At 41.3% G+C, this 17,835-nt stretch overlaps 3 protein-coding genes across 3 annotated transcripts in view; 1 reads left to right on the forward strand and 2 right to left on the reverse strand.

The window, feature by feature from the left end:
* LOC109954653 (apolipoprotein A-IV-like) overlaps window positions 1-17,483 on the forward strand; it is a 50,881-nt gene extending 33,398 nt beyond the window's left edge. Inside the window, 6 exon segments of the mRNA XM_020590134.1 lie at window positions 10,308-10,429; window positions 15,998-16,265; window positions 16,368-16,419; window positions 16,570-16,720; window positions 16,828-17,177; window positions 17,180-17,483. Coding sequence (XP_020445790.1) covers window positions 16,380-16,419; window positions 16,570-16,720; window positions 16,828-17,177; window positions 17,180-17,388 — 750 coding nt within the window. The 5' untranslated portion in view covers window positions 10,308-10,429; window positions 15,998-16,265; window positions 16,368-16,379 and the 3' untranslated portion in view covers window positions 17,389-17,483.
* Window positions 3,576-6,100, reverse strand: apoeb (apolipoprotein Eb). The gene is made up of 5 exons (XM_020590131.1): window positions 5,882-6,100; window positions 5,533-5,602; window positions 5,288-5,441; window positions 4,828-5,115; window positions 3,576-4,745 (listed from the first exon to the last, which is right to left on the reverse strand). Exons 1-5 carry the CDS (start codon window positions 6,083-6,085, stop codon window positions 4,400-4,402), a joined length of 1,062 nt encoding a protein of 353 aa, XP_020445787.1. The 5' UTR covers window positions 6,086-6,100; the 3' UTR covers window positions 3,576-4,399.
* Window positions 12,346-14,057, reverse strand: apoa4b.2 (apolipoprotein A-IV b, tandem duplicate 2). The gene is made up of 4 exons (XM_020590133.1): window positions 13,864-14,057; window positions 13,734-13,784; window positions 13,406-13,556; window positions 12,346-13,277 (listed from the first exon to the last, which is right to left on the reverse strand). Exons 2-4 carry the CDS (start codon window positions 13,771-13,773, stop codon window positions 12,701-12,703), a joined length of 768 nt encoding a protein of 255 aa, XP_020445789.1. The 5' UTR covers window positions 13,774-13,784; window positions 13,864-14,057; the 3' UTR covers window positions 12,346-12,700.
* Window positions 17,484-17,835: the final 352 nt, after the last annotated feature.

Genomic DNA, 17,835 nt, shown 5'->3' on the forward strand with positions numbered 1-17,835 from the left:
CATTCATACCTTTACAATTGTGGAAAAAGTACTGAGATCCTAAGTAAAAGTAAAATATTCACTTCAGTTTTGTTTGTATAGTGCCAAATCACAACCATCTCAAGGCACATTACATATAGGTCTAGATTAGATTCCAATTTATTGTCATTACACATGTACAAGGCAACGAAATACAGTTTATCAAATAACCAGAAGTGCAATAACAACAGTGCAGAGTGCACAGTATCTACAGTCTGTACAGTCAGTACTAATTTACTGATAGATATGTACAATATAAAACAGGCTTTATGGATTTAAATTATAAATAATGGATCATGTACATCTCGCCCGCAGCTGGCTGGGATTGGCTCCAGCCCCCTGTGACCCCATTTGGGACCAAAAGGTGTTGAAAATGGATGGATGGATCATGTACAAAAGCCCAAACACTTGGTGATAGCAGGGAGGAAAAGCTCTTTAATAGAAGAAACCTCCAGCTCTTAGTGGGTGGCCTTCTCCCTCAACCAGTTGGGGTGAGTGGATAGAGGAGAGAAAAAATACCATGCTATAAAAGTACTCCATTACAAGTAATAGTCCGACATTCAAACTTTTACTCAAGTAAAAGCATCAAAGTGTTAAACTGTACTTTTAACAAAGCAATATGATAATTATATTTGTGTATATAAAAATTAGAGAAGTTAGAAAAGTAGAATATTTCTCTCTGAATATCACACATTGAAAATTAAAATTGAAATACTTAAGTAAACTACAAGTACGTCAAAATTTTACCTAAGTGCAGTACTTGAACAAATATACTTGAGTAAATGTCTTTCTGTCACTGTCCCTTTGTTGCTTTTTTCATGTGTATTAATTTGCTTATGCTTTTATTAATCTGCTATGTCTTATTCTGATGTCCTAAGACCTACATTTCTGAATGTTGTCTTGTCTTGTCTGTTTATGAGGCAGAAGTCACTGACAGCATGCTGACACATGCAGACTGCTTTTCTGCTTATTTTTTGTTTTCTTTCACTGGTCTACTCAGAATTGCATTGCATCACTTGATGTCTCTGTTATCCAGACCTTCCCTTTCTAAAAAGGGAAGTAAGCCAGACAAAGCTATATGTGGTCCATCTTGTAAGTTTGCATGCAAAAAAAAAACTGTTACTTTGGATGAAATATAGTAGCCCCTCATTACAACTGTGACCTGACTTCAAGCCAGGAAGTCCTTGTCTGCTGGTCTAAAGGCCTTGATTGCTGCTTAACATATCTGTTTTCACACCAAGCAGTGTCCCCATTTATTGCTGATGACTCAGACTGTATTGTGCTGTTGCTATGATGAATTGCCTACACTTGAGTTAAATGAGCCTTCACATGCCCCAACACTCATGCATTACCCCAGAAAGACTAAATCTCCATCTCCTTTGTCATGAAGTGGCCATTGGGTTTATGTATGAGCTTGTGCTTGTGTGCATATAAGCTCCTCTTGAATAAATGTAGGAGTCATAGGGCGTGAAAATGCATGTCGTGCGTGCTCCCAGTTTGCAATAACAAGCTCACAAAAAGGCTGTTTTTGTGTTTGGACGAGGGCCCCTGTGGTGAGTGATGCTGTGTGCATGCTCTGAAGAGGAGGGAGAGGAAGGGGTCATAATAGGAGATAAAATCTCTGCAGGGGTGTTTCGGAGGGGTTACCAGCAGTCATGGGCTAGCTAGCACCTGCTAATTAGCCAGACCTTCTTTTGTTGCTAGGCAGTGCTCAGAATGCAGATGCCCTATAGGACCAGACAGAGCCGAAGTGCTGAATTGACAAGTTCTTTGTGGTTTTCCTGTTTTTACCATCCATGACTAATCTTTGCAGCAATGGACAGTTTACAGTAGGAGTTTCACTTGTCTGGGTTTCAAAATAAACACTGGTTCCTGAAAGAAGTGATATCATCGAAAACAAGGACCTAGTCATAGTGTTATTCTTTCCTCCAGTTTACATGCAGCGCCCTTTAACACAGATGGAAAATGGTAAACAGGTTTTGTAATACCACCACAATAAGCTTGTTTAGTCGAGGTAAGAAGCAGTTTAAAATAATGAATGATCACACATTTTTGAGAGATAACTGATTACTCTACACATATGTATTGGGGGGGGGTTGTTCTTTTTTTTCTAAATATTTTGCCTTTATTTCTGATTGTTTTCAGCTGGACATGAAATGTGGGGGCAGACAGAGTGTCATTTATGGAATTAAATGTATGTGACGTGATTCTTAAATAATTACCAGCTCTGTGTTTCATCACGTGTGCCATGTGTCCTGTTCTTGAAGGTCACGGAATTTGTGTTTCTTTATGAAGCACATGTAGTATAGTTAATCTCCCAGAAAGAAAACACAGCTGCATTTTGTGCACCATGGATTCAAGTGGAGGGGTCATAGGAGAAGAGAGGAGATGAACAAGGGACATGGTGTCCTCTACTGGCCTCTGCTCTGCACTTCAAAGGAAAAATCCTGCTGAGCTTGAAAAGCTTAACTTTTGACTGCAAGAGCCAGTTATCTGAGTTTAGAACAGTCATGGCTGTTTCCCCCCCAAGACAGGTCCAGATGTGTAGCAAGCTAAAAATCACAGTTTTGAACCTTTGCATGTAATGCCAGTGAAACTGCTAGTGCAATAGAGTTTCTGTTTGGGCCAGATGTGTGATGTGACATTTTGTTTTCATTTAATAGCACACAATATAGAGACAGATGGGACACATGGGGGGAGAGACATGCAACAAATGGTCCCCTGCTAGAAACAAACTTTGCAGCTAAATGATATGCAGGAAACAGGACACACATGCTTGCAAACATACGTTTATGTGCATGTTGGCATACTGTCTGCAAACTCCTATCAGCATGTCTGTGCAAATATGTGCATACAAATACACCGATGCATGGCTTATATTGTTAAATAAACCTAGATAAAGTGATAAATGGTAGAGTGTCACCTTAAAAATAATTCAGTATGGGGCACAGAGTGTTCCTGGAATCATGAGAAAAGAATCTGAGAAGAGATCTTAACAAGTCTGGACTAGAAAATGGTAGGTAGGCCAGTTGTTGTGGTGGGTGGCTGTTCAAGGAGAAAAATGGGAGAAAGGGAGATGGTTAGGTGGAGCACGTGTATAGGGAGGGAGGAAAAACTGTGTTTTCTCCATAAGATTAATTACTACACTTTGTGCAGTAATGTAAAGAGAGAGTTAGACTTCTGTGTTTGTGTCTGTGTCAGAAGGTGGATGAAACTGCTCAAAGGGACCAATAGCTTCAGATAAATTCCCTTATATAATCAGCCCTAGCAGCCGTATGCATCAGTGTGCTAATGAAAGAACATGATGGGTGGATTTGCTGCATTTGCAGCACTTTAAGTCTAGTAGACATTGGTTAGGATGATCATCTCAATGCACTTGTTGAAAGTCTTCTAGACTTTCTGGCAAAATTATTTTAGACTTTTCCTTTATATTCAAAGTGCCATAGAAACTAATTGTACACAACAGCTTTGTGGAGTCACCACTTGCGTAACTGAGCCTCATTTAATAGATTACTTTTTCATCTTTGATCAGAGCAACAAACAAGTGGAAACTGAGCATCTTTTTAAGTTCTTTATTCACTAGCACTGTTCAGCACACAGCAGAGACAGGCAGTGCACTTACAGTGAGCAGCATGGTGGGCATATGACATGTGAAACACAAGGGACACTACACTCAAACTGGAGAACAGGTAGGCAGCATTGCATGTTACTCACTGATTGTCATTTTTGCAGCAAGTCATTTTACATTCCACTTCTCTATGAAGCACAGCAACAAGAAATGCAGACAATTCAGAAAGGCACTTTAGTGGTTGTGTATCACATCTAGAAAAACTCAGACACATTATAGTATGTGCCCCCATCTTGTAATCACCATTCAGTGCAACTGAAATGAAAGACACTTGTGTTTGGTGCATGTAAGGAGGACACAGGCTGCAATCACTGCCTGGTGTGTTCAAACTCATCAGCTATATATACAACCAACCAAAATGTAGAAAACTCAATACAAAACTTGGGTGCGGAGCAGACAGCTATCGGTGAATTCAAAGTAGAAAGACAAAGCATTATACAAATAGTTGTTTGTGTATTAAAGGCTACTCTTGATTGCAGTGCATGTGTTCAGTCAGCAAGGGAAGTGATAAAAGAAGAAGAGAGGGTGACTATGCTGAAGGAAGAACTCAAGCAGATGTTTTTCTGCTAACTGTTCTGTAAAAGGTGCATCTCAGCCTCTCTCCTTCCTCTTATCACCTCTCTAGTCCTGAACACAAGCACCCAAAGGAGCTCTCAACTCCCCCTTGCCCCTCTTTTACAGGGTATAAAGAAATCTGTGGTTTATGTTTTTCCTTCCCCTCTACAGACCTTAAAAACCCCTCAGAGTCTGTCTTCAGGCAGAGGTGGTCTCCTTGACCTTTTCCATGATTTTCTCAATCTGTTCACGGAATTTGGTGGCAATGGGGGAGAGCAGCTCGGTGAGCTCATCGATCTTGCCCTCCAGGGAGGTGCGCAGGTCCTGAGCTGTGGACTCCAGCTGGGTCTTGATACCCTCAGCCTGGGTCTCCAGCTGATGGCTCAAACCCTCAGCCTGGCTCTTCAGCATGGAAGAGAGGTCGCTCAGCTTCTTGGTGGCGCTGTCACTGGCCTGCTGGACGTAGGGCTCAACGTGCTCCTTCACAGCCTCCAGGTTCTGGGAGGTGCGGGACTGAACCTCACCCAGGTAGGTGGCCACAGTGCTGGTGGTGAAGAAGGAGCCGTTTAGGTTTCATACTGACAAAGACAAAAAACCTTTAGTCTGAAAGCCCACATCCAACTTACTTGCGGATCTCCTCTGTGTCCTTGTCCAGGCGCTTCCTCAGCTTGTTGGAATAGGTGTTAATGTGGCTGCGGACATTATCGGAGTTCTGCCCCATCATTGCCTTGAGCTCATCCAGGTACACAATGCTGCGCTCCTTGGCATCCAGCATGTCCTGGTGCAGTTTATTGGCCAGAAGCTGCATATCCTGAGACAGCTGGCCAGAGGAGAGATCAGCATAGGGGCTCAGCTTGGTCTGGATGTCATCTCTGTAGGTTGACAGTTCTGTCATACTGTCAGTGATCAGAGTGCTGTAAGCAGCAAAACAGGGTGGTTGGATATGAAGACCAATTATCATAGTGCAAAAATAAGAAGTTAGAAATGTAAAAAAAAAAAAAAAGGTACTGTAACTAAGGACAGACTGTTCACTGACTACTGAAAATGAGAAGGCAATGGAATGATGAATTGCTCAAGGTGACTTACTCTAGATCCCTTCGGAGCTGAGAGGCTTTGAGGTCATCCACGACTCCATCAGCTTTTTGGTTCAGCTGAGAAACATGCTCCCAGAAACGATCCACCATGTCTTCCCAGCGGTTTTGGGGGACATCTGCCTGGGGCACAGCACGGGCATTGCAGCCTAAAATGGGCACAAGTAGAAAACATGGATAAATGCACAATCACACATCCAGTGAAACACAGTGTAGGCAAACCATAACAGTTACACTTACCAGTGATGACTGCCAGAGCAAGGATGAGAGCTACAGCCTTCATGGTTGTTAGATAGACAGCTAGGTACACCTGTGAAATAAAGCAAAAAGGGTCACGAAAAACCAACCATAATGCAAAGGGGTGTGGTAGAATTTCACAAGAGAGCAAAGCATATTTTCACGTTTTTAACAACTAATAAACTATCATTTAAGCAAAGGATATTTTCAGAATTAGGAACAATATATGTGAGCAGTCACAGCCAATAACTGGGCATCTAACACATCAAAATTAGATGAGACGTAACATAAAACCCAGCCAGTTGCCAAGAGGCTTCGGGCTTCTGTGCGTGCTGCGCAGCTTCCCACTCACCTGAAAGGTCGAGCTTCGTCCGTGCTCCCTGAACAGTGACTTGAGGCTTTTATAGAGTCCGGAGGCTGCTGCTGCGCGTGTCCCCGGGGGAGTGATTACTGGCGCGCGTTCACGTGGTAATGATGATTTACACACAATCCTGTTTCCTTCCACGCAGCGTGCCACCGTGCCACGATGTCTGAGGGGTGATTGAGCAATGTGCATGTCACAAGAATAACGGGGTAAAAGTTCCGCACCCGGTGTCATGAAGATATGGCCCCTTAGTTGGTTTTCACATAGTTCACACAGTTGACAAAGCCTCATCCACAGTGAGCCTTCAGGTGTCAGACATGTTTGAGGCAGAGTTCTGAGCCCACATTCAGCAGTGCTCATTGTCCGATTATAAACAGCGTTGTCATGTTGTAGCTGGTGGCGCCGATCACTTTATATATTGCTGGGCAATCAACTTTTTAACAATTCAGTATATTTTCTAAGCTAATTACATGGGTTGTTTTATAGCCTGAATAAGGAAAGTAAATAGCTGCCAACAGGGGCGAGTCTAGAAAATGGCGGACGGGGTGGCCAGGCTGGGGCATAGACTCAGACTTAGTGATAGCACCTTTAAAATAGATGTAAAAAGTAAATTAGATGGCTAGTACTACATTACTACATTACTGTACATTATTAAGAATCATTAATGAATGCAAATGTCATTCAGCGTGTATGATATAAAGACTAATTAGACTATAAGCTATTATTTCTTTGTAGCTTCTTCCGGTTCTTTCAAACCAGGAACTCTCAATGAGACGAAAGAGACCGCTTTAGATTTTATAAAAAATAACCGTGCTGGTTTATTCAGAGGATCACAGGTAAAATTCACAGTACACGTCCAGAGCTCTCTCACCCCTCTGCCTGCGCGCAGGCAGCAGAAAAGCTGAAGATGTCTGGACCCAACAACCTATATAATATTAATCATTTTTGGGCTAGCCCATGCTACAAGGGGCGTCAAACCGTGACGCCACCCGATAAGCAAGCTTTGCAGCTGCTCTATCGTTTAGCCAAAACATGAGGAAAAGTCAAGGTGCGTGACTGTTGTTTTCGTGGTGTGTATCTAAACAATTGGACATAACCTTACACAGTAAGACAAATATTAAGACTAGCATTACAGTTGACCCTAAAAGCTCTTTTCCTGTAACCTTGGCGTGCCTGCAATCCTCACTGCAGGCTGGCAACTGTTTATTATTGTTTTTCATTTTTCATTCATTAATAATGACAAGCATCACATTAGGACTCTGGCAGGGGTGGCACCAGGGGTGGCTAATCAGATTCTGGGGTTGGCTGGTGCCACCTCTTGCGACCACTTTGGCTCTGCCCATGTCTACCAAATAAGGATACTGGAGTGCAAAAGCAAAAATACTCAACTGGAACAAAAACAAAACAAGCACAATTTGTGCTTTTCTTACGCAACTATAATTTGCTGCCAGTTATGTTTGTTATTATAATTGTCTTTTACTTTTTCATGTCACTGCTGCTTTCTCCCAAATAACCAGTTTGAGTTCTTCTTTTGTAACTGATTGTTGCAGATTTGTTGTTAATTGACCGCAACTTTGGAGGTTTTTCACTGGTCATTATCACTAAGTGATCTTCTTGGAATATAAATCCTCCTGCATGGCTCTAGGATGTAAATTAAGGTATCTCACATGCATTTGAATCTAAATGTTCTGCTACTGCAGACTGTTGATCCCCCACTGATCCTTCTCAGGCAGACACACAAACACAAATGGCACAACTGGACGACAGTGTCACTCTCATATTTCAAATAATGAATGTAGTATATGTGATTTTTCAGTATGCCAGTCAGTTACATTTTCTATATACTGTACATGATGTACTGTGCTGTTACATGAAGTAGAGGTATAAATTACCAATAAGTGCCTGACGTGCAAATAAGGTGTCAACACTACAAGATGGGCATGTTCAGGCTTGGGGATACACTCACATGCAGTAGGCCCACTGGAGGAGGATTACAGGTCATAAAATACAGAGAACCTAAAATATTTTATGACCTGTAAATGTTTTTATGAGGACACTGAACAAAAGAAGAAAATTATACAGGAACCATAAGGGAAACACCATGGGATATATATTTTAATGCTGTGGGTTTTCACAAAGGATAGTTATTTCCACAAAAAAAGAAAGAAAGAAACTGGTATAGGAAAGGGGAAGTTTGATGCAGAAATAAAGTAGTTATCCCAGAGTACTAAACAGTAAGAATCAGAATCTGCTTTATTGGCCAGGTGTGTCGGGCACACGAGGAATTTGACTCTGGTACATCGGCTCTTAATGTGCATGTACATATCCCCATGCAAGAGGCAAGTAAACAGTAAACCAACATAAGTCTAGTATAACAAAATAAGCAGTATTAACAGCAACAAGTCAAAGTCAAAGTGTTTATTTGTCATATACACAGTTAGGAAACATTTTTCCCTGTACAATGAAATTCTTACGTTGCCGTCCACATGAATGCCACAAAATACAAATGTAGAATAAAGTAGATAAATAAGTAACATGAAATCTAAGGCACTTTAAGCAGCAACTCTTTACTATATTTCTGCAATTGCTGCTTAAAAGTGCAAACAGTGCAAACAATGCAAACTAAGCAGTATAAACAGGCAGTAAACAATGCAGACAGACAAAGGAATGCTCATTGTGAAATGAGATAAATAGGAATAAAAACAGAGTACATAAAAGTAGAGACTGGTACGGATGTGTATAATCTGTACAATATATATTTACAGGTATTGCACTGAGGGTTATTGTCCAGTCATACAGTTGTGGGTCAAGTGTTCATCAGAGTGATGGCCCGGGGGAAGAAACTGTCCCTGTGCCTGGTTGTCTTAGTGCACAGTGACCTGTAACACCGTCCAGAGGGGAGGAGTTCAAACAGATTGTATCCGGGGTGTGAGGGGTCTGCAGTGATCCTCTCCGCCCTCCTTTTGACCCATGAGATGTACAGGTCCTCCATGGAGGGCAGGCTCACACCAATGACCTTTTCTGCAGTTCTGACTGTCCACTGAAGTCTGTACTTATCCTGTTTGGTTGTTGAGCCAAACCAGACAGTGATGGAGGTGCAGAGAACAGACTTGGTGATTCCTCTTTAGAACTGTATCAGCAGCTCCTGGGGCAGGTCAAACTTCTTGAGCTGGCACAGGAAGTACATCCTCTGCTGTGCCTCCGTGATATTGTAAATATTGTTATGAACCCTGGTGCATGTTTGTGTTGGACTGCCATCTCCATCACACAATACATACAGTATATTTTTGACTTATCTGACAGACACAGCTGTTATTTACTTGTGATTACTTGTGATGTGAGCTGAGAATCAAACAGATTTTTGTAATGTCAATCAAAGCTTCGCTACTGAAGGACAAAGGATGCAAAAACTCCAAAACAGTAAATTCAGTCCCAAACCCTGACAACACACTATTGGTGAAGCAGTATACAAAACTTTACATTTATAATTTCTGTATCATAAATTAAACTTTATTTATTGAATATGTTTTTTAGGTATCATAATGTATAGAAAATAGCAAAGGTCTTGTGTTTTATTGCTCAGTGAAGGCCCTGTCTTCTTCCTTCAGACATATCCAGGCTAATGACTCATCAGTGTGAGCCGGCGGTCATTTGGTATTTGTCCGCAGTATAGTAAAAAAAACACTGCATAACTCATATATCATACTTTACCTATTATGTTGTGTAATTTCTTAGTAGTAACAGAATTGGAAAGTGGCTTTTTTATGAAACCAAATGGTTAGACTACTCCCACATTTTCATGTATTTTTGGCAGTACATATACGAAAACAGATGCTTTTTCCTATCGAATTCAACTCTGATTCCTTCACTAGTTGTGTGTAACCTTTGCCCTTTAGGACTCAACCTATTTGTTGTCAACCCAACTGGTCTGGTAATTAGTGTGAGAACATGATAACCTTAATGTGTGATAACACAAAGAGGTCAACTCTGTATTAAGCGATAAGGAGACTATACCCACCAAATAGTTCAGATAACTTGTGATGAATGAAAATAGTCAATCAACAATTAGATTAAACACTATATATGGAAATCTTCAGATTAAATGTATTACTTTTCTGTTAAAACCAAAAGACCTTTGGCCTTGGTATTCTACAACAATAGTGTGTGCCATTAAGGAGGTGTGTCACTTTAAGTTCAGCTAGATAACAAGTCCAGTCCTGTTCAGACACACAGAATAAATCAAGATCAGTAATTTAATTTCGTCAATCGGAGCAAAATGTTCTAATGCATCAACTTTTAATTTTGTCTCTTTTGTTGACAGAAGCATTTGCTCTAATTACAGCTGCTAAGATAAATTAATATTGGGATGACAAACACCGACGAGATATTTTATGTGTTTCTTTTTCTTGTGCAGAGTTGATGGACCAAAGTGAACATCCAGCTCACATGTTACAAGCCTGACTGCACAATCCTGCAGTGCTACCAGGAAAAAAGGCAGAGGGCAGATGTGGATGTGTGGGGAAGTGAAACCATGAGGTAATATAATAACTTGCATGGTCATCTAAACTACAGATGCTTCTCCTTTTGCTCCAGAACAACCGAGGCAATGTCTGATGTCTATCGGTAAAGACTGTGTGACAGGGCGTCTTTAGATTAGGTTTGAACAAAGGTAACCCTGGCCTGATGATGTTGTTCTCTGGAGGTTGGTTTTTGGTTAAGTGTGGATGATCTCACCCCTCCAAAGTGACAAACTACTGTTTAGATAAGTGAGTGAGGTTACTGCAGTTAACATCTGTGGGTTTTTCCTGTAGCCTATCTCCCATCTGAGTCAGAGTGGTATCAGCTGATGTGCTGACAGAGCCAAATGTCCGAGTAGGACTGCTGAATTTTCTAGTGCTGTCTCTTTGTAATGAAAGGGTCACAGGTCTGATAGCGTCACATTTGCCAAACAGATATAAGACTGGTATCAGTTTTCATCTAACTCTGCAAGAAAACTATAAGAGCTTGTACCAAAAATGCCAAACTATTCTTTTTAATGTCTTTTCTGACAGTTTTAGCATTGGGGGTGACTGTGGTTCAGTGGGTAGAGCGGTCGTCTCCCAAGGGTTGGAGGTTTGAATCACGGTGCCTGCATGAGTCCACATGTCAAAGTGTCCTTGGGGAAGACACTGAACCCCCAAGTTGCCCCCGATGATTAGAGCCATTGGTGAGTTGGCGGGAAACAAATTCCCTGTGTGTGTAACATACTTGGCCCAATAAGTAAACGTGAAAGGTGGGTGAAACCTCATGTGACAAATTCATACATGAGCGAGAGCCCTTATGACTGCCTCAGTTGTGTAACTCACCGAAAACAGGACTCTGCAAATGTATTTGAAAACTGCTTCAACAATGTAGGTTTTAAGTTGTTTAAAAAGAAATGAGAAATGACCTACAGCAAGACGTGGACTTCACTGCAGCTCATAGTGTATTTTCATTTGCCTTTTTAAAAAATGTTTTTGTCCATTATCTGCTGACAGTAAAATGCTTAAAGGTAACACAACATGCAATTTGTACTTTTTAGGATCTTTGTGGCTCCAATTCACCATGTTTTAACAGTTGTAGGTATAATATTGCAAACTCTTAACAGATACAGAAAGTAATAAAGTAAAAAAAAAAAGGGTCCTCAATCTACTGAAACCTGGCAGGCATTTTTAGTAGAGAGAAGGTACTAAAACATTTAGCTTTAAAACCTGTAGATTCAAAACGTAGCTAAAAAAACCTTCAGATCATTTGACAAAAGCAGAAATCAGAAATGTGTGTGTGTGTGTGTGTGTGCGTGTGGAGGCTTAATGGTGTGTGGAGCCTTTACAGCTGGGGGAAGGTCAGAGGAATGTTTGTCATTGGGTAAGGCAGCGTGGGAGCGATCTGGCACAAAAGGAAAACTAAAAAACAAGGTAGAAACAGGACATGTTTATGAACTTCCATGCTCAGAGAGACAAACCTGAACATGCCCAGTGCAATACCCTCAACTGAATCTCAAAAGGGGCGTAGTAGGGGGCAGGGTTATGCAACCAGAGACTGAACAAACAAGAAAGGCTTTATTTCCCACAGATTTTTGTGTAGGCCTAATATATTTTTACTGTCAAAATTGTTTTTTATTCCCACACATGAATATTTGCAATGAAGTGACTCTGTGTTCACCTGATGGTACTAACTGTGTTCAAACAGTTACCAGCTGCTTCATGTAGTCAAGTAAAGAAATGTTTTCATGTGTGGGACATTTGTTAAACATGTGTTTTGTATTGGCATGGTGAACAAATGCTTGTTTTGAAGCTGATTTAGATGTTCACAATGTTTAATTATGTTATAACCACTCTGGAGACTGTGTTTCCAGTTTCTAACACCGTATTTAGGTAATGATGCCTGTAATTGTTGTTTTTCATTTATGTATATTGCACTTAAATTTGAAAGTTATACTTACATGCCTTAGTTTGCTAGAAACAAAAAAATTGGCATCCTTACACCTCATCACCACTAATTCATGATTTCACTATGACTCTGTAAATAGCACAACAGACACTCAAGCTCATGTTTTTTTTTTTTACTTTATTTCCATAATACAGAAGAGGGGAACACTGGATTGTCACAAACCAATGATCTATATTTATATTTGTCTTTTTTTTAATACTGTAAATATAACTGTAGGCATCTTTCAAAACTAGGGAGCTTGTGTTGTCCTATTGTTAACAACATGGATGTGTTCTTGAAATCAGAGAATTTTTGCTTTAGATGCAGTTTGTTTTTGTTAAACGTGAGGTGAAGGTTGACTTAGTTGGCTTTAACAAAGGATTCGTAGAGGGAGGCAAGACGACTCTGGAGGTCCTGGGTGTAGGGGTCCAGCTTCTCCCTTAGCTCTTCAACATAGGGGGTGGCCAGGTCTTGCGCCTGCTGGGCTCTCTGACTTAACTGAGCCTGGAACCTCTCTGTCAAAGGGACTGCACGCTTCTTGAAATCCTCCAGGTGCTGTTCAACCTTCTGCCTCAGGTCATCAGTGTAGGGAGGCATCTGAGCCTGCAGGTTCATCACACTCTGCTCCACCATGGCCTTCAACTCCTCGCTCTTCTGCATCAGGGTGGTCCTCAGGGCCTCGGAGTCCAGGGATTCTGTGTATGGGGCCAGCTCCTGTTTGAGCTGCTCCACTCTCTGCTCGACTTGGATCTTTATGTTCTCGGTGTAGGGCTCCAGCTTGTCCCTGACTGAGCTCAGTTCTTGGGTCACACGCGCTTTCAGCACATCAGCCTCTGTGGTGATTTTGGCGATCAGGTCCTGAGCTGTAGGTTGAAACTGCTCCTGGAGGGTTGCTGCGTACTTTCTGGCTACTTCAGTGCCTTCTGTCAGTTGTGCGCTAGACAGGAAAGTGAACAGTGACATTAAGTTTCATCTTAAATTCATATTTTAGTTCTAAGATTTGTTTTATTGTTGCCGGTATATTTTTTTTAACATATTGTTTGTGTGACACCAATGGTCAACTACCTGATTTCCTGTCCAAACTGAGATGTCTTGATCGTCTGGAGGGTGTCGTCAGCTGTCTGGGTGGCTTTGGCAACATAGTCCCAGAAAGCATCTGTCAGCACTTCCAGCTGTGGCTTGGGTGCATCAGCATAGAAGAGATTGGCGTGACAGCCTGTTGGACGGAGACAAAAACAGTTCAAGAGTTATATTTATTTATCAGTGCATGGCAGCCTGTTGCGAAATGTGACATTTGAACAATGCATATTCAACCCTCACTTTATCTTAAGCACATTAGTTGATATTTTGTAATGATTTCAAATTTACAATAACAACATTTTATCATACTCACCACTGAAAATAGCTAGGGCGAGCACAACAAGGACCTTCATGGTTCCTAGACCTTATAACATGAAAATACCAGTTAGTCACCACAGCAAGCAGCAGATGAGTAGACAGTTCCTCTCACTTCTCCATCTTACCTGAGGATTCGAGTGTATCTGCAGGTCCACTTGATGGTGCTTGTTTTCAGTTCATGAGGTTGTGCAGCTTATATAGCAAGCCAGACAGTAATGATCCCAAAGTCCAGGTGCTAGTGCCTTGCTGTCACCCTGCCTCACCCTGCTGTCTTCACTGACATCTTGTGCCAGAGAATCCACACAGCACACACGCACAAACCCACACTAGTACATCACTATACATACACCCCAACACAAACCAGTTTCATATCTGGCGGGTACCCTTTTTTATTTGAAACCATTGCTGCAATCTCTTAGAACTTTGTCCTTACAGGTCGGCCTGCAATCAGGTCTCTCTCAGCCATAAACTCCCTGCAGAGACAGACAGAACCTCTGTCACTTCTTTGATGTCCATCTTAGATTAGATATAGAGCAGGTGTTTTATTGTCTTTATTAGCCTTACAGTTTGCCACCCAACATCAGAGTAACTCATGGTTCTAGCTTCCGTGTCATTCCAATGTTCAGCAGTTCCTATGTGTCAGGCCAAAGGTTAGCATATTCAGACACCGTCAGCTTCTGAAGGACAAAGTAGCTGCTGCTTCACACCACACATGCCATAGTTCAGTTCTCAGAAACCACTTTTAAAGAGCAGTATTTACATTTGATTTATTTTTCTCCAGCTTGTGGTCTCTTTTTCTCTAAAAATAGCTCCTACACAGTGTCTGAGACTTGAAACTAGAACATTTTTTTGAAGATTTGAATTTTTTTCCCTGACTGTCTCATTCCAGATTACAAGTGTCTTGAAGGATAAATTGATATGGTAAATTTATTCCAAACTACTTATTCCAATTATTCCTTTCACTGATAAGTTTTATAGATTAAAGGTGCATTATGATTTTACACAGTTTGTTAAATCAAGTGAAAATGGGACATGGTTCCTCTCAGCTATACTAACCCCTCCATGACGCTTTGCTGCCTACAGCCCTTCTGTTGTTATTCCAGCTTTTCTAAACTGTGTTTTCAAAGTATGGTCCAAGAGTTAGGCTAGATAAATCTGCCACCTAGTGAAGGTTATAAGAAGCATTTTTCTACAACTGATCATTTCAAACAGCCTCTCAGCAGCTCAGGAGAGATCATGGTCTTTCCCACAGAGAGAGTGGGACAAAGAAAGAGCAAAAGCCAGGATTAACATCTGTTTGACTTTTTTAAGATCACTAAAAGCAGCCAGGGCTTAGAATTTATTTAGATGTGGCATTCTTCGTTCTGGATGCATTAGTCTCTAAAGCTAATGTGTTTGCTTTGTTTACATTAGCAACCGAGCATGATCATAATCTTACCTTTAATATGATTTTAATTCTAGCTTTGTTCACTTTAGCAGTTGCTTTCATTGAATTATATTGAGCGGTTTCTTCTTTTTAGACCTCTGAATATACCATTTTCTAACAGAGAATTCACTGCCCTGCACATTAACTGCATAATTCCTACAGGACTCCTTCACAGCTGAAACATACTTTTACAGATGAATAAGAAACTGCATTTTTCTGTGATGTGCTCAGTCACTGTTTAGTATGAGTGTTTCAGAGGTTTGCTTTGACTTTTGGAAATGCATAAATGTTTTTGTCACTACAGCAGATTCTGGTTAATTCACTAGAGAAAAGTTTAAAAAAGTCTTCGATCTGCTACCTCTTTCTTCTTGCAGCTCTTGTCTCTTTATGCCGTAACAGAAAGCGACAACCCTGTGTGCGGTTCAGTATCCTTATCCTTATCCATCTTCTTGTTACTCAGAAAATAATTGTCGGCATCTGCCTTAAGTCCCAGCATGAAGACCTGACATTTAAACATGTCAGGGAAATACAGAGCTACTCACACAGCCTGCTGGAACATGTGGAATAGAGACTCCATTACTGATTGACTCCAGAAACAAGTTTTATCTGCTGGATATTTTTTAGAAGTTGATATTATGTGTGATTATTTTGAGCCATTTTACTATGAAAATTTTAAAAGTGCCTTATGCTATTTTAATCATGTTGATTGAGTCTAATACAAAGTCCACCTGCGTCACCATACCACGTTTATCTGGAGTCATCAGCAGGCTGTTAACACTAGACTCTATGGATTGTTAATTACTAGGCTACTGTATATTTTCATTGCTTTCTAGAGAGGGGTCAAAGGAGAACTGCTGCAAGATGAAGCCACGTAACTTACAATACTATAAAGAGTGTGCCTGTGTGTCTGTGCTGTAGCCTCAGTGGTCATGTGGTAGTAGCCAGAAGAAGTAACAAACAGGAACAGAGCCATTTTGACAGCATGGCAGGGACTCGTGGACTTTGGGCTCTTGACGACAGCTGTTATCTGGCTTTAGTATATATACGCAGGAGCACCAGTCTGACACGCTAAACCCAGGGAGATACACAAGGCAAAAGTAGGTGAGAATTATACTGTATTTCAAAATAAAACTTCAGAAAGCAAACATAAATGTTTGTCTGTTAATGTAGCTTACATTCAACTTGATCACGATTGTTTTTCAGCAAGACACAGTCATGAAAGTGTTTGTGGTGCTAGCCATTACATTGCTGTCGGGTAAGTTGCAAGTTGTTCAACTTTTAATTGTTGTTTCCATATAGTCTAAGTCAAAGCTGACTTATGCTGGTAGAGCATTGTTTGATGAGCAGTCAGTATAAGATTTTTAAAAACTGCACTACTCTCACTGTTCTTGTCTCCATCCAAAAGGCTGTCATGCCAACCTCTTCTATGCTGATGCATCCAAGGCACAGCTGGAAGTGTTGACAGATGCTTTCTGGGACTATGTTGCCAAAGCCACCCAGACAGCTGACGACACCCTCCAGATGATCAAGAAGTCTCAATTTGGACAGGAAGTCAAGTAAGTTGTATAGGACCGTGATGACTGGGCCCACTAGAAACATGTCAAACTGTGGTTTTAGATTGGCATTATGCAAACCTCTAACTATTATTATATCTCTCTTCCAGTGCCCGCCTGGCAGAGAGTGCTGACATAGCCAGTAGGTACACAGTTGGCCTGCAGGAGCAGCTTTCCCCTACAGCCCAGGACCTGATGACCAAGCTCACCACCGAGGCAGACTTACTGAAAAAAGTGCTGGCAAAGGAGTTGGAGTCGGTCAGGGACAAGCTGGAGCCCTACACTGAGGACACAAAGGCCCAGATCCAGCACAGAGTGGAGCAGCTAAAACAGGAGCTGGCCCCATATGCAGACTCCCTGGACTCCGAGACCCTGAGGACCACCCTGATGCAGAAGAGTGAGGAGTTGAAGGCCGTGGTGGAGCAGAGTGTGATGAACCTGCAGGCTCAGATGCTTCCCTACAGAAGGTGGACCAGCACCTGCAGAACCTCCAGGATAGTGTGGCTCCCATGACCAAGAAGGTCCAGGTTGAGCTAAGTCAGAGAGCCAACCTGCTGAAACAAATGGTGGCTCCTTATGCTGAAGACCTGAGGGAAAAGCTGGACCCCTACGCCCAGGATCTCCAGGCCCAACTCATGACCCTCTACCAATCCCTTACTAATGCCAACTAAATCAACCTCCTTAGTCAACATGTTAGTTCACTGACCAAGATGCTGGCCTTGTTTGGTCTACCTCTGTTTGAAGCATGTTATCAATGAAATATATGCAGTATATTGTAAACCAAATTAAGTATAATATTTATTTTCTGAGTGCAATATTTGCAAAGCAAACCTCTGCACTAAAACATGTATATACTTAGTTTTTATTGTTTGTTGTTAAGTTGTAATTTGTCATTTTTTTAAATTTCTGTAAGTTATGAAAAAATAAATACAGAAACCTGGAAAAAAATATAAATAGACATTGTTGTACCCGGTACTTTTTACCATACTGACTCTGAGAGACGAGACAGTCCAAGTAACTACAAAACAGTGCTGATTTATTTCATGAACACAGGTAAAAATTAACATTACACGCTCAGGTATCTTGCACCTCCAAACTGCACGCAGGCAGATGAAAGA

Source organism: Monopterus albus, unplaced genomic scaffold, assembly GCF_001952655.1.
Source record: "Monopterus albus unplaced genomic scaffold, M_albus_1.0 scaffold11.1, whole genome shotgun sequence".
NCBI classification, from domain to species: Eukaryota; Metazoa; Chordata; class Actinopteri; order Synbranchiformes; family Synbranchidae; genus Monopterus; species Monopterus albus.